Genomic DNA, 17316 nt, shown 5'->3' with positions numbered 1-17316 from the left:
CTGTCTACCCTGGCCTCAACTGTTCTTCACCTGTTCTCTGCTCCGCTAATCCCTCACTCTTTCCCATGACTTCAGATCTTTCCCACTCTCCCCAAACCTCAGGTGCCTGATTCCTCCCTCATTCACACCCATGGATCCCACTGTCCAACCTCACAGCCCAAATGGAACCTACAGAGAGGAACTCTCTCCCGTGTTTCTTTTAAGATCAACTTTACGTCCTTTCAGACTCTAGCAATGAACTCCCATAGAGCCTTGACCTAGATTCACCAGTTGTTAACATTTCCTTCCCTTTGCTTTATTGTTTGCTCTCTTTACACACACAGATTTATTTTTCCCTGAAACAGTTAAAAGTGAGTTCGCAGACATCATTCCCCTTTGCCCCTGAGTACTTCCTAAGAATGAGAACCTTCTTGTATATAACCATAGCATGATTTAAAAAAAACATAAAACTCAACATTGTCGTTATACTATTATTTAATTCATAGTCTACATTTAAATTTTTCCAATTTCCCCAAAAATGTCACTTAGAGATTTTTTTTTGGTTCTATGGATTCACCACTGTCAATTTAAATTATGAGTTTCCAATGCCATCACTCCTTTCAAATTTATTAGCTGGTATTCTGTTGTAAGGAAGAGCTATCCCTTATACCCTATCTGTCTGTCTATCCATCCATCCATCCATCCATCATCCATCCATCCATCATCCATCCGTCCGTCCGTCCATCCATCCATCCACCATCCATCCATCCATCCGTCTACCATCTATCCATCCATCCATACATCCATCTACCATCCATCCATCCATCCATCCAACCATCCATTCATCCATCCATCATCTATCCATCTATAAATCAATCATCATCTATCCATCCATCGTGTGTCATCTATTTATCAATTATCTATTGATTTACCTATCATCTAGCTATCTATTTGTCCATATATCATCTATTTATTCTATCCGCCATTTATTCTTCTACCTATCTATCATTTATTTATCCATCTATCATCTGTCTACCCTATCTACCTATTTATCCATCTGTCTTCTGTCAGGAACAGCTCACCGATTCTTATTTTAAAATTGGCCCAGCTTTGGCCAGAAGGAGCTCCTTCAGCCTGGTTTCTCTGTCCTTTTAGCATGTCCCCATCATTCTTTTAGTATTTCCTTATTTTCTGACACGATGCCAGATTTATCTCGTGCTTTCCCTGCCCCAGTCTTGGAATCAACCATTTTTCTCCAAGGAGCTCTGGTCCTTTCAGTGGGGCATGGTGTTCAGAAACCAAGATCTGGGCGTCTTTTCAATGTCTGCCCCTAAATGTAGCTGCCTACTTAAAGTAGCTCCTCCTCTCCCATTATAACGAAGGCTCCAATAATATACCAAAAATGACAGTTCTCCACCTCATTCAAGTTCCCATCCTTCCAGTACCACCCACCTCACAAGATAACAACTGCTATTATTTTTTACTTTGGCAATCTGGCATTTGTTAATGCAAATATAAATAGATACAAATATGGATTCTCAGTTCTCCCATGGTTTATTCAAAAGGTTTGATACTCACTATTCTGCAGCCTGTTTATTTTTTCCACTTAATATATCTTGGGATCTTGCCATATCACTATTTGTGGAACATCTCATTTTTTTTCTTTTTAAAACAATTGAGGTGAAATTTGCAAAACATAACACTATCCATTTCAAGTAAAAACCTCAGAAGTATTTAGTACATTTGCATTTAGCATATTCCATTTCTATGAAATATCTAGAATAGGTAAATCTATAGAGACAGAAGGCAAATTGATGGTTGTCAGAGCTAGGTGTGGGGAGTAGGACAAGGTACTGACGACTTAATGGGTAATGGGTATGGGATTTTCTTTTGGGGAGATAAAAATATTTTGGAACTAGATATTCTCTTTCTGATATGAACATCACCACCATCCATCTCTAGAATTCTTTCCATCTTGCAAAACTGAAATTCTGTGCCCATTAAACAACAACTCCCCATTTCCCCCTCCCCAGCCCCTGGCATCCACCATACTACTTTCTCCTGTCTTTATGAATCTGACTATCCTAGAGTCCCCATATAAGTAGAATAATGCAGTGTTTGTCCTTTTGTGTTTGGCTTATTTCATTGAGTGTAGTGTATTCAAGGTTCATCCATGTTGTAGCCTGTATCAGAATTTCCTTCCTTTTTTTTTTCATTTTATTTATTTATTTTTATTTCAGAATATTACGGGGATACAAACATTTTGGTTACATAAATTGCTTTTCATTTTTAAGGCTGAAAAGTACTCCATTGTATGCATAGACCACATTTTAAAAGATCTATTCTTCCATCAATGAACACTTGGGTTGCTTCAGCCTTTGCCTCTTATGGAAAATGCTGCTATGAGTATGGGTGTACAAATAAATATCTCTTCCAGACCCTGCTTTCAATTCCTTTGGGCATGTACCCAAAGGGGGATTGCTGGATCATGCAGTAATTCTCATATTTAATTTTTTTGAATTCTAATATTTAATTTTTTGAATTCTAATATTTAATTTCATGCTGTTTTCCACAGTGGCTGCACCATTTTACATTCCCACCAAAAGTGCACAAGGGTTCCAACTTTTCCACATCCCCTCCCCTAGTTATTTTCTGGGTTTTTTTTTGTTTTGTTTTGTTTTCCTGATAGTAACCATCCTAAAGCGTGTGAAGTCATGGAAGTGAGCACTTTCATATGTATTTAGACCAGTGGTTGGCAAATGTTTTCTGTAAAGAGCCAAATAGCAAATATGTCCAACACTGTGAGTCACAAATTTCACAACTCATGAACTCTGCCACTGTTGTGAAAAAGTAGCCATAGATGATCTGCAAAGGAGTGGGCATGCCTGTGTTCCTATAGCATGTAATTCATGGACACTGACATGTGAATTTCGTATAATCTTCCCATGCCAGGAAATGCTTTTTTGATTTTTGCCAACCACTTAGGAATGTACAAACCATTCTTAGCTTGAGGACTGTGATAAAACAAGGGGGAGGACAATGCCTGATTTATTATATATGATACTGGGATAGTCTCTCCCCTGAGATTTTGGGACTGTATCCCCAATGACTAGCACAGTGCCTCGCACATAGTAGGTACTCAATAAATGCTAGTGGGATGAATGAATGAATGAATGAATGAAGTGCCCTACAGTCTGTTGTCAAGCTGGGGTCTTTATCCTAAGTTGGAGTCTCTGTCTGTGTTCCTAGGGCCCTCCACAGGATCTATCTGTTCATCTCTGGTGAGTAGAACTGAACCACATTCTTCCTTTTTTTCCCAACTAGAGGTTTCTGGGGTGGGTACTCAGGCTGGGCTTGGGAGGGGCCTCTGAACCAATCAGTTACTTATTCTTTGAACTCTGAGCATTGACTTCTGAATCCAGCCCAGGGCCCCTCCCACAAGAAAAGTGCTTTAAAAGCTCCTCACTCACTGGCTATTTTTCCTCGGGTGCTGGGGAGGGGACAGAAAAAGGAAGGTCCCGATCTTGGGAGATTATGGTCTTGTTGGAAGCATAATGGTCACATGACAATGATGATGGCGGCGGCGGTGGTGGTGGTGGTGGTGGTGATGGTAATGGCAATCCCAATTGTTTTGTTTTTGAGCATCTATTGCATGTTGGGCAGCTAGGGGTGGAGTTTACAGTGTGGCTCTTGAAGCCTGCTAACCTAGTTCAAATCCTGACTCTGATATTACCTAGCTGTGTGATTTTGGGCCCATAACTTAACCTCTCTGTGCCTCAGTTTTCCTCTCTGGAAAAATAGCTTAATAACAGTATCTACTTCATAGTGTTGTTAGGAGGCTTAAATGACCCTGTTAAATGCTTAGTCCTGGTCCTGACACATAGTCATGACTTCATATAGCATCAGATGTTGTTATTATAACATTTCATCCACTCTAAAATGTACATTTTAACATCTCTGACATTGGAATGGCTCTTGCAACCAACGGAGGCTCAGTCTCCTGCCAAATTTTGTAGGTAGTAATTTTTCTTTCATAATGGCATGTAAAAGAATGGTGCATTTAACCATGGCTGACAGCTCGGACTTGCTGCAATATGGTATTGTTTTTATGGCCATGTGTTGGCTCTTTAATGCGTTCCTTTAATTTTCACAAAACCCTCTGAAATAAATGCTAGTCTTCCTTCCTTTCTTTTTTTTTTTTTTTTTTGCCAAGGAGGAATCCTTTTTTTGCAAGGGAGTTTCAGGGAGGGGAAATGATTGGTCAAAGTCACACAGTGAGGAAGTGACGGGGATGGGATTCGAACCCAACACTGTCCCACTCCAATAGTAATAGTAACAGATTGAGTGTGATGACGCTCCCATCTCCCCATGTAGTGCCTCACCTGCTTTACTGCTCTTATCAAAATATCCCTCAGCAGTGGGTATTTTCAAATTCTTCATTTTACAAGAGGAAATGGGGGCTCTGACTGGCAAAGTCAAGTCCTAAGGTTTTAGAGTGAGTGAAGGGTAGAGCCGGGATTTGAACCGTGGTCTCTCGAGGCTGGGCTTGCTCTGCCCTTTCCCACTGAGATGCAGACCCCAGTGAGAGGAGGGAGGCTGTCACCTTGGGTGCAAGATGTAAGGGAGCACTAAAAAAACTCAGCGATCAAGACACATAATATTTTAATGCAATATTTTAAAAAATATAAAACCAGGCAAAAAAATGAGCAAAGATCAAAATAATAAATAAAAGCAGGATCCAAAAAGGTCCTAGGAGGAGGAGGAGGGGAATGAGGGGAGCCCAGCACAGTCAGATTCTGTCTTTGTTTAAAATTTTGGCATTTTGTTCATCACAGGTTTTTTGCATTTATTTTTTCAAAAATTGAGGTGAAATTCACTTAATATAAATTAATCATGTAAATATTAATGACATTTCCATTAATATTCATATTTGCATTTACATTATATTACATATGATATATTATTAATATTTATTTATATCATATTATTATATATTATAAATTATAATATATTTACATTTATATTACATATTTACATATTATATATTATATATAATTATATATTACACACATTTTTGTTTTTATTTTATATTACATATTTATGTGGATAACATATTATGTGTCATACTATAATATATATTTTTACATTTACATTATGTCTTTATCACATATAATTAATATTTATTATTAATATTGTGCATTTACATTTAAGTCATATTGTTATATACCATATAATAATATTTATTTATTTATTTATTTTGAGACAGAGTCTTACTCTGTTGCCCGGGCTAGAGTGCCGTGGCGTCAGCCTAGCTCACAGCAACCTCAAACTCCTGGGTTCAATCAATTCTTCTGCCTCAGCCTCCCGAGTGGCTGGGACTACAGGCATGTGCCACCATGCCTGGCTAATTTTTTTTCTATATATATTTTTAGCTGTCCAGATCATTTCTTTCTATTTTTAGTAGAGATGGGGTCTCACTCTTGCTCAGGCTGGTCTCGAACTCCTGACCTCAAGCAATTCGCCTGCCTCGGCCTCCCAGAGTGCTGGGACTACAGGCATGAGCCACCGCGCCTGGCCAATATATTTGTATTTTTACTTTTACATTTACTTTATGTTATAGTTCATATATAATTAATATTTATCATTTATATTGTACATTAACATTTAAATCATATTATATATTAGAATATATATTTCCATTTGTATTACATACTTGCATTTATGTTATATATTATATATAATCATATATTACATATAGTTAGTGTTTATGATTCCTATTGCATATTTACGTTCACATCGTTAATTCATGTTTGCATTATATTCGGTGCCATTTAGTGCATTCAAACTGGTGTGCAACCATCACCTCTATTTAGCTCCAAAATATTGTCATCATCCCCAAAAGAAACCTCATCCCCTCGTAGTCATTCCCCATTTCCTTCCCCTGCCCCTGGCACCCACGAATCCACGCCCCATCTCTGCGAATTCGCCTGTTCCGGACATTTCACGTAAACAGGATCACACACCAGGTGGCCTTTTGTGTCTGGTGTCTCTCAGTGAGCATGTCTTCAAGGTCCATCCATGTCGCAGCATGCTTCAGAGCTTCATTTGTTTTTATGGCTGATTTTTCATTCATTTTGACTTCTAAAAATATTGCATTAAAATACTATTTGTTCTATTTATTGTTATTTATCTTGATGACTGTGTTTTTTTGTCTCCCACTTAAATTTTGCACCTGAGGCTCGTGCCTTACTCTCCTTACCTGACTTCCATCCTGGTGACCTCAGAGACCAGCAGCATACAGTGGGCATTCAGTAAAATGCCCATCGAAGCAGCGGCCAAATTCCAGAGACCCAGCAAGCCCCAGAGGGCTGAGCTGTCCCCCACAATCTGTGTGTCAAACCTTGGGAGTAACTTACAGAAGTCTGGGCTCACCTCTGGGCTCTGGCCACTCCTCCACGCACGGGGCTACCTTGATATTTAAGGGCTGTGAGACCCAGGCTGTCACCAACTTAAAAAATCACGAGGTTGGGTAGGGGGAAAGCAACATCAATATGGCAATATTGGGGCCCAGGTATGGGGACTGTGTGACCTCTCTCCTTGGTGTATCTCTGCAGGTACGCTGGCCCCATGGAGCGCGCAGGGGCAGAGAGCATCCTTACCAACCGCTCGGACGGGACGTTCTTGGTGCGGCAGAGGGTGAAGGACGCTGCAGAATTTGCCATCAGCATTAAGTAACTCCTCCCTCCCTGACCCATCTCTGTTCATGATCTGGGCCCTTCAGGTGCCTGGGAAGCAGGGCACTCAGTCTTTACTTTTGAGTGTACCATAGTAACAGCCACCTTTCTGAGCTCCTGTTGGGTCCTGAATGCTTTGACCTGTCTTATTTTTTTTAATTGACTGAAAACCCACAAGAAGGAGATAGGATCCCCACAGAGGCTGAAAAAGGCCTTTAGCATCCTCTAGGAAGAGGCTGAAACACAATTGGAACCAAAGCATCACAGATTCTGGCTCCCTTGCCTTTCTGTGTGTAGTGTAGCGTGCTGCTTCTCATTCATGGTGACTTGTTTCCTTGTCAGCTTTATAATTTTCTGTTGCAATCTCAAATGGGGCTTTACCTGTGGGAGTCTTACGCTGCCTTGGTCTCCAGAGACATTTTGCATTTGCTTCTGCTGGGATCAACAACAGGCTAATTTATTTTTTAGGTTAGTTGTTTTTAAGGTTAATTTCTTAGCTTCCCAGCCTACACAGGTGATTTAAGTTCCAACTCCAAATGTACATGGTGGAAGGTGATGAATTCTCAAGAGTGCTTTGGGTCTGAGACACGCAAGCTTTCTTATCATCTCTTTTATGTTGATGGGTGTTTTTTCCAGCCCACCCCTTTTCCTGAGGATGTGGCTCTTTTTTTGTTTTGTTTTGAGACAGGGTCTCACTCTGTTGCTGGGACTAGTGTGCAGTGACATCATCACAGCTCACTGCAACCTCAAACTTCTGGGCTCAAGTGATCCTCCTACCTCAGCCACCCAAGTAGCCGGGACTACAGGTGTGCACCACCACACCTGGCTAATTTTTTATTTATTTTTATAGAGGAGGGGTCTTGCTATGTTGCCCAGGCTGGTCTCACACTCCTGGCCTCAAGTGATCCTCCTAGCTTGGCCTCCCAAAGTGCTGTGGTTACAGGCATGAGCCACCATGCCCAGCCAGATGTGGCTCTTTGACAGTCCAGCATTACAGGGTATGAGCAGGTCTCAGTGCCAACTCCCCACTGTACACTAGCCCAGTAATGCATTTCATGTTTCCACGTGATCATCAAGGTGTGAGCTCCTTGGTTACCAAGATCAGCAGACCCACTCCGTAGCCCTAGCATCAGTGTGTGTTTAACATTCACCTCTTGTTTCATCTTTATTTTTGGCTACTGGGGATTTCCCTTACTTTTTTGAGAGCTCAGCATTTTTTTCTCAGCATTTCAAGGGGTTTTGGAGTAGGAGGATTTTTTGTTGCTGTTGTTATCTAGCTTTTCATATGGACAGAAGTTGATGTTTTCTCCCATGTCCTGGCCCACCATGTTGGCAGAAGTGGATGTCTTCTTCTATATATTTTCTTCTGTTCTGAGGTTCCTTGTATTGCCATAAACGGGTCTCTCCTCCCATATCCTTTATAGTCTATGGTCATCTATATGGGCGGAAGTGGAGATCCCTTCCTGTCTATTCTAGAACATCGCTTTCTTTACAAGGTCTGATTGGCTTCTCAACCAACCTGTGAGTCAGGGGATATGATTCCTCTTCTATGAGAGGAAGACAGCAAGACTTAGATGAGCAAAGCCTCCAGGGAAGGGGTTCTGCTGGGACAGCCTCCGTCTTTGGGTTCCCGTGGTCACCCCTCCCTGGAGAAGCCAAGATTGCTTCTCCCACAGTTGGGGCTGGGCAGGGGATGGGCCTGGTCCCCAGACTCAGGGTTCAATGACCACCTGGTCCTCTTTCTCCCTCGTTTCCAGGTATAATGTCGAGGTCAAGCACATTAAAATCATGACGGCAGAAGGACTATACCGAATCACAGAGAAAAAGGCTTTCCGGGGGCTCACGGTAAGGCCCAGTGTCCCCCAAACCCTGGCCTCCCAGGACCTAGGTGGGACCCTCCCTGCACCTCTCTGTGGGGACTCCCTCCTCCCTCCTCCCTCCAAGGTGCTATGGAGCAATTAGCCTTAAACGTATTCTCTTAATGACCAACAATGAGAGTAATAGTGAATAAGAGCAGTGAGTACTTACAGAGCATTTATGGTCAGACACGTTACAGACAGGCTCTGATTAATCTCCTCATCCCACCCTCTGAATGTCCATTTCACAGATAGGTAAACTGAGGCTTCGTTCTCATCTGGTGTCACAGACTAGCAGCCCATAGCTTAGCTCTGCCCAATCTGCCAAACGACCATTTCACTGAGCATTCAAATGCCTTTCAGGTGTTCTCACTTCTATTCCGTGCCCTGTAATTTTTGATCATCTTTTAGACATTTTAAGCCTATTAGTCTAAGGCACATGGCTCTTACCTGTGGTCTGTGGGTTCTTGAGGAGCTGTGAGTTCTCTGAAAGAAAATCCAGAATATGGCATGTATCTGCAATTTTTTTTGGAGGGGGTGTCTTAGATTAAGGGATTCTTGACTCCCCAGAAGATTAATTCATTCCACAAATCTTTTTTCTCCCCCAAACTTTTTATTCGGAAACATTTCCCTCCCCCGATTTTTTATTTCCAAGAAATTTCAGAAAAGTTGCTGGGATAGTGTCCTGAACACCTGTGAACCTTTCACCTAGGCTACTAATTGTTAATATTCTGCCTCTCTTACTGTCACACCCATGCACTTACTTTGCCCTTTAAGAGTAAGTTGGAGGCATCAATATCCTTCAACCATAAATATGTTAGCATGAATACCCTAAGAGCCAAGATATTCTCATACTTCACCATAATGTCATTATACTCAGGAAGTTGAACATTGATGCAACAATATTATTTAATATGCCATCCATATTCCAAACTCCCCAATGGCCCCAATTATATCTTTTTATCATAAAAATTATTTTTAACTGTAGACTCACTAACACACCATGGAAGACTAAAGTCACAGTAATATGTTACCAAAAATTATTGTGAGCCATTTTTCGTGAAGTTGCACTTCAAATGGGCAAAAGCAAAGAATTAAAAACCACCTTACTTGGAAACTGATTTGTGGCCCAGTCATGACGATCCACATTTTCTCAATATCTGGGAGGTAAACTGAAAAGACTTTACAAAGATACGACATAACTGTAAATGATACTGTTACCCTTGTCATCTTGTTTAATATGACACACACAAAAAGGGTTAGGAAAAAATCAAAATGTTCATTATGCTCTTTCCAATACAATATTTTTATATTCAATTATTGTATCTTATTATCTACTTTAAATATATACTTGCCAATACTTGGATGTTACAAAAGTAACTATTTTTTTTATTTCAGAATATTACAGGGGTACAAACGTTTCGGTTACGTGAATTGGCTTTTGTACAGTTTGAGTCGAAGTTATGTTTGTCCATCACCCATGTAGCATGCATTGCACATGTTAGGTGTGAATTTACCCATCCCCTCCTCCCCTCTCCCACCTGCTTGATTTCTGTTGAATTTTACTACCATATCTTTTTAAAAGCTGTTCCCCCACCCCCAGGATCTAATTAGTTATCATATGTTGCACTTAGTTTTTACCTCCTTAATCTCCTTCTAGTTTGCAATAGCTCCTTAGTCTTTTTTTGTGTGTGTGGGGGGGTCTTTCATGATATTGGTGTTTTTGGAGTCCATAACTACAAACGCGGGGCATTTTGTTTTGCAGAACCTCCTTTAATTTTGACTCACCTGATTGTTTTTTCACTATTAGAATCCATCCAAACATTTGTGGAAGAAATATTTATAACTGCAGCAAGTCTGAGACTTGAATTCAGATCAGTCTCATTACAGAGGCCGGCTCTTAGCTACCACACTCGACTGCCTCCCCTAGGGGTTAAATCCAGGTTTTTTTCTTTCCAGCTATGGGACCCTGGACAAAGAACTTGGCTTTTCGATGTCTTGCTTTCTCCATTTGCAAAATGGGAGAATCATGAATGTATACACCTCTCAGGATTGTTAGGAGATTTTGATGATGTGTGGTGTGCACACTGGCCAGCACATAGTAGGTGCTTAAATAACAGTGATGATGATGATGAACACATGGACTGCCCTGTGAGTTGTATTTAACTCAGGCTAGTTTTGAGCCCAGGGTCTCGTGAAGCAAAATCCTGAAGTGGGTTGGTGAAAAAATCTTACTTGTTGATGTTCTTATTGTTACAAGTAATATTACAATCTAATTCTAAAAATGTGGATTGGGTTGCACATAACTCACGCACAGAAAACAATAAAAAATAACAAATTAGAAAGAGTTGTTTTGTTTTAATAAAACACCATGGCCCCAGGGGAAAAAATCTTTTTTTCTAGTGTGGCACTCAATGTGTTAATTGTAAAAATAAGGCTCTTGGTACCCCCATAGAAGGCTTTGAATCAGATGAGCTGATTATTTGGTAAATTTATCATGAAGTGAATTAGTTGGCTATTAGGAGAGCTGGCTTTAGGCAATATGGTCTCTTCCCCATAAAATAGTCCTGGCTGCTTAGGAAGGTAATGAGCTCCCCATCAGGGGGAGCATTCAAGGAGTCACTTGCCAGGGAGACCAGAATCCTGTTTCATAGGAGTAGTTGGATATGGCTCTTCCCAGCTCTGCCCTCTTGTGGGCTGGTGTAGCCGGGATAACATCTGTCTTGTTGTCTCCCTTCTAGGAGCTGGTGGAGTTTTACCAGCAGAACTCCCTAAAGGATTGCTTCAAGTCTCTGGACACCACCTTGCAGTTCCCCTTCAAGGAGCCTGAGAGGAGAGCCATCAGCAAGCCACCAGGTAGGCGGTCTCAGGCTGGGAGCTTGCAGCCCCGGCCCCTTCCCGTTGTGGAGGGAAGGTCTGGGGATGCCATGGACGTCCCTTCCAATGGTCACGCAGGGATCGTATCTGTGCAACAGCAGGAACTCCTTCCTACTCCTGTCTGTCCCTTTGCTCTTGAGTGGTTTGCATATTTATTGGCTTGAGTGGAAGCCAGGGCAGGGAAGATGAGGATCCCAGGAACCAGAAGGGGACTCCACCTGCACCGTTTTTTTTTGGAGACCGGATTTGCTCTGTCTCCCAGGCTGGAGTGCAGTGGCACAATCATAGCTCACTGCAGCCTGAAGTTCCTAGGCTCAAGTGATAATTATTGTTATCACTTGGGGGCGACAGAGCAAGACTCTGTCTCAAAAAAAAAAAATAATAATAATAATTAAAATTAACAGTCTATGATGACTTTTTCATGCTTTCCCTCTTATTTCTTTTCCTGTAAATATATATGAGTCATGAAAAGTTCAAAAACAGTCTTATTTCCTAAGTTTGGCTGTTGCTTGGGCTGAGAGGATGATGCTGGGAGCACAGTGGTGTCCCCTCAGAGTACTGGGCACCCAATACTCTGCACAAAGGAGCACTGAGGAGCCTTCATCCCGGAGTTGCGCTCCTGAGAGCGTGTGTCCCCCCGCACTGCCTCCAGACGGTGGGTGGGTATCTGCCACGGACCCTCTTCTAACCTCCGTTCTCTCTCTGCAGCAGGAAGCACCAAATATTTTGGCACAGCCAAAGCCCGCTATGACTTCTGTGCCCGGGACCGGTCGGAGCTGTCCCTCAAGGAGGGTGACATCATCAAGATCCTCAACAAGAAGGGACAACAAGGCTGGTGGCGAGGGGAGATCTATGGCCGGGTGAGGCAGACAGGGCTGGGTAACCAGGGCATTTGCCTGTTTGAATTCAGACAGTCGGGAGTCGAATGGTCTGCAGGACTCTTCAAACTGGCTTCAAACCTAGTTCTTAATTTTGTTCCACAAAGGCAGAGAACCGTCTTTTTTTTTTATCCACTGACGAATTCCCAGCCTCTAGAATTCAGCCTTGCTCATAATGATTTCTCAAAAATATTTGTTGAATGAAGACGGGGACACTGGTTAGAGCTTATATTCTACTGGGGGAAACACATGTGAAAAAATGATCTAGATGATTGCTTAGATGAACAGTTTTGTTAAGGACATTGGAGGGTAAGTTTAGTGAGCAGTGGAGGGCAATTAGGGTTTGAGGGAGCCTTTTGGAGTGTTGAGGAAGGTCTGGGATGTAAAGGATTCATCCATCCATCCACAAATCATCCATTCATCCATGCATCTGTTCATGTCCACCTATGTGTCTGTCCGTCCACCCATCCATCCTTCCATCCATCCATCCATGCATTCATCTGTTTTTCTATCAATCCATCCACCTACCCATTAATCCATTAATCCATCCATTAATCCACTCATCTATCCAACATGGATCCATCCATCCATTCATTCATCTCTGTGCATTCATTCATCCATCTATGCATGCATCCATCGATTCACCTACCTATTAATCCATTAATCTGTCCATTAATTCATCCATCCATCCATTTATCCATGCATGCACCCATCCAATCCCCATCCACCCACCCATGCATTCATTAATCCATCCATCCATTAATCTATCTATTTATCCAACCAGTTACTCATTAGTCCATTAATCTATACATGAATCCATCCATCCATCCATCCACCTACCCATCAATTCATTAATCTGTCCATTAATTTACCCATCCGTCCATCCATTTATCCATGCATCCATCCTTCCAATCCCCACCCATGCATGCATCCATCCATCTAACTAATATTTATTAAGTGTCTGCTGCATGCCAGGAACTGTTCTAGGCCTTTGGGATTCAGCGCTGAATAAGACAGACACCTCCCCGCTTTGTAGACCTCACATTGTAATGAGGGGAGGGGTACAGTGAGCAAGCCTATAAATAAGCAAAATATATAATCAATCAGTTGCGGATAAATGCTACGGAGAAAAATCAAGCAAAGAAAGTGGATAAGAAGTGTTGGGTGGGTGGGGCTTGCAATTTTAAATAGGGTAGTTAGAAAGGCCTTACCAATACGGTGCCACACAAGCAGAGACTTGGAGGAGGTGATTGGGGAGGGAGGTCAGCCTTGTGTATGTGCGGGTGATGTGCTTTGCTGGAGTAGAAAAAGGAACAGCAGGTGCAAAGGCCCTGAGGTGGTGTGTTGAGGAGCAGGAAGGAGGTTGTCCTGATGAATCTCTCATCTCTTTTCAGGTGGGCTGGTTCCCTTCCAACTATGTGGAGGAAGACTATTCCGAATACTGCTGAGCCCTGGAGTGCTGGCAGAGAGATGAGAAACTCCAGGCTCTGAGCCCAGGGCGAGCAGGCAGCGGGGCCAGGGGCTGTGACAGGTCCCCGGCGGGTGGAGAGTTCGGGATGGACTGTAGGAGGCCAGCGTCCAGCTGGCATTGCTCCCGGGACGATGCCCTGCCGTGGTTAATTTATAACACACTGATTTCCTCTTGGGTCCCCTCAAGAAGGCAGGGCTCAAGTGGTTACTTTTAATAAAACAACGAAAGTGAACGGAGGTGTCATTGAGGAGGACCTAGACAGGGAAAATGAGGAGTGAGCATCATGAAACACCCACTTACAATCCCTGTCTCCCAACTTGATTGCTGTTTGTTTACAATAGGACTCGGAGGGAGGAAGTGGGATTCCCCCGTAGCAGGAAAGAGTTCTACACTTGCAGATGCGGGATCACAGTTAGGTACAACTCGTTTGTTTTTTTTCTACAATAGAACTTATATTATTTTGAGTCCACCTCCCCTCTCAGTTTTGCTGAGTGGTGGGAACTTCATCCCAGCCAGTTCTCCGTAAGATCCCGTTTAAATTCCAGGGGCTTTGCTGAGACTGCTGGAGCTCAGTGGTTGTCTCTTATCACACTGCCACCTGCTGAGATGTCATTGTTTTTTCTGCTTGGCCCTTGGGTCCTTGGCAACTTCAGCCCACCCTGTTGGCACACGCAAGACACCTGGCTGTTTCCCCCTAAATGCTGGGTGAGACGACAGGCGGTACATCCTGGTTTGCCCGGGGTGGTGCTGTTTTCCTGGTGTCATTAATCATGATACTTTTCATTCACCCAGGTGTCCTAGTTTGGATGATATATTACATGGTCACTGTTTTAGGTTGGTTTGCCCCTCCCCTGGCTCTGAGGCAGACCCTCAAGACAAGATGTGGGTGTGCAAACTTTATCTGGGAGATGATTCCAAAAAGCATCTGGGAAGGAGTGGGGAAGAAAGATGGGAAGGAAGGCTGGGTGCAGTGGCTCACACCTGTAATCTTAGCATTTTGGGAGGCTGAGGTGGGAGGATCACTTGAGGCCAGGAGTTCGAGATCAGCCTGGGCAACATAGCGAGACCCCATCTCTATGAAAACTAAGAAAAATTAGCCAGGCATGGTGGCACACACCTGTAGTCCCAGCTACTCAGGAGGCTGAGGCAGGAGGATGTCTTGAGCCCAGGAGTTCGAGGCTGCAGTGAACTATGATGATGCCACTACACTCTAGCCAGGGTGACAGAGCAAGACCCTGTCTCTAAACAAACGAAAAGCCTGGACTCTGGGGGGATCCAGGGAACCCTCTTTTCTTATATCACCCTGAAGCTATCTGTGTAGGCTGATAGGGTAAAGGGGTCCATCCATATCTGGACCTCCTCAGAGTTCAACTCTATTTTCTGTCTAACTGTTCTTATCTACAATGAGGAACCCTGTTCTATCTTGTTATAACACAATAGCCTGCACATTCAGACTGCTGAATGTTCTTCTACATAGATTATTTATGGCCAGATTTCTTTTTTCTTCAATAGCCTTTATTTATTTTTAAAATTGTGGTGAAATACACATCACATAAAATTTACCAGCCTAACCATTTTTAAGTGTGCAGTTCAGTGGCGTTAAGTCTATTTGCAACGTTGTGCAACCATCACGCACCACCCACCCCCAGAACTGTGTCGTTGTGCAAAGCTGAAACTCTGTACCCATGAAAAGGCAACTCCCCATTTCCCTCTGCCCCCAGCCCCTGGCCACCACCACGGCCAGAATAACCCTGAGTAAGCAAAGAGATGGGCTGGCACGAGTAGCCAATCCTGAGGAGGGACCATGTGCTTTCGGTTAATTTTGGGAAAAAGTTAGTACTTTCAAATGCCACCGTACCGCACTAAGAATGGAAACAGCGCACTATGTCAAGCACTCAGCGCTGCCTGGTGCCATGACAGTAGGTGCTTCGGACCCGTTAGCTGATTTGCTGTCACAGCTAGCTTGGTGGCAGTCAGTGTTTGTGTGTACCTTTGGGGATGTTTTCTCCATGAGTATCTGTGTGCCTGTTTTGGCCAGTTGTGTGTGTATCTTATAAGGGCCTTTGTATACAGTGTGTGTGTGTGTGTGTGTGTGTGTCTCCAGGTTGAATGGCACGCCCCCTGCCCCAAATTCACATGTTGCAGTCCTAACCCCTAGGACCTCAGAATGTGACCTTATTTGGAAATAGGGTCTTTAAGAGCATGGTAGCTAAGGCTCCAGGAGGATTCTAAGGTCCTCTCTGCCACTGTAAAACTAGCTGTAATTTTTTTTTTTTTTTTTTGAGACAGAGTCTTGCTCTGTCACCCCAGGTAGAGTGCAGTGGCGTCATCATAGCTCACTGCAACCTCAAACTCCTGGGCTCAACCGATCCTCCTGTCTCAGCCTCCTGAGTAGCTGGGACTACGGGCGTGTGCTACCAAGCCCAGCTAATTTTTCTATTTTTAGTAGAGACGAGGTCTCGCTCTTGCTCAGGCTGGTCTCGAACTCCTGAGCTCAAGTGATCTTCCTGCCTCAGCCTCCCGGGTAGCTGGGACTACAAGCACGTGCCACCTTGCCCAGCTAATTTTTTTCTATTTTTAGTTGTTTGGCTAATTTCTTTCTATTTTTAGTAGAGACGGGGTCTCGCTCTTGCTCAGGCTGGTCTCGAACTCTTGAGCTCAAGCAAGCCTTCCGCCTCGGCCTCCCAGAGTGCTGGGATTATAGGCGAGAGCCACTGTACTTAGCTGCTGTAAAATTCTGGGAATGACTTTACTTCTCTCAACCAGAGAAAGATGAAATCACCTGCCGAAGGTCGCAGAGGTATCAATAGTATGTATCAAAGTGTGAAGCCACCCTCTTAACCATCCCTCTAGTGGCTGGTGGGGACCTTGGCATGTCCTAGTTCCCTCCCCAAGCTCAGGTAAGCCAATGCCCAGATGGCACTTGCGAATACCTGGCCAGGTGCAGGATATAGTCTCTGGAGCCCCGAGCAAAGCGTTTGCCATGTTCGAGGAGCCATGAAGCCGAGAAGAGGGTGTTGGGGGAGACAATGGAGTCACAAGGGATCAGGGACAATGCTGGGAGGTTTCTGTCCCTCCCCACGACTCCCCCGGTGAGTCACGCCATGAACTTACCTAAGACCTAAGGTGGCCACCTGGGTTGTCTAGTTCCATGGTGTTGGTGAGGTTGAGGTCATGGACTTGTTCTTGGAGCTCCCGAGTGTCACTGACCTCAGCCCCAGATGGTAGGAGTGAGTCAGGCACAGATCTGTCTGCAACGTGTGCCCAATTGAATGGGGGATTCTAAAAACCAACTAGGCAGTTATGACACAGTGATGAGTTTCAAGATAAGAGAACCAAGGACGTGGTGGAAGCAAATACATATCTCACCCAGGCTTGGGTTGGGGAAGGATAGTCAGGGAGGGCTTCCTGGAGGAGGAGACCTCCTCCAGGTGCCACCTCTGTGATGAGCTGGGTGGAGTTGCCTAGGTAAAATGGGGAGATGCAAATGAGGGTGATTGTGGTAGGTTGTGGGAACTTCA

General features: G+C 43.6%; 1 protein-coding gene across 3 annotated transcripts in view; it reads left to right on the top strand.

The window, feature by feature from the left end:
• Positions 1-14014, top strand: part of VAV1 (vav guanine nucleotide exchange factor 1) — a 53726-nt gene extending 39712 nt beyond the window's left edge. For all 3 annotated transcript variants that reach the window (XM_069496683.1, XM_069496682.1, XM_069496680.1), the window contains 6 exons: positions 3229-3260; positions 6594-6710; positions 8471-8558; positions 11311-11425; positions 12155-12306; positions 13719-14014. In XM_069496683.1, coding sequence (XP_069352784.1) covers positions 3229-3260; positions 6594-6710; positions 8471-8558; positions 11311-11425; positions 12155-12306; positions 13719-13772 — 558 coding nt within the window. In that variant the 3' untranslated portion in view covers positions 13773-14014. The remainder of the gene's footprint in view (positions 1-3228; positions 3261-6593; positions 6711-8470; positions 8559-11310; positions 11426-12154; positions 12307-13718) is intronic.
• The last annotated feature ends 3302 nt before the right edge of the window (positions 14015-17316 follow it).

This window comes from Eulemur rufifrons, chromosome 2 (assembly GCF_041146395.1).
Source record: "Eulemur rufifrons isolate Redbay chromosome 2, OSU_ERuf_1, whole genome shotgun sequence".
NCBI lineage: Eukaryota > Metazoa > Chordata > Mammalia > Primates > Lemuridae > Eulemur > Eulemur rufifrons.
Note: the sequence above shows the minus strand (reverse complement) of the source record. Positions and strands in the feature narration are given on the sequence as shown.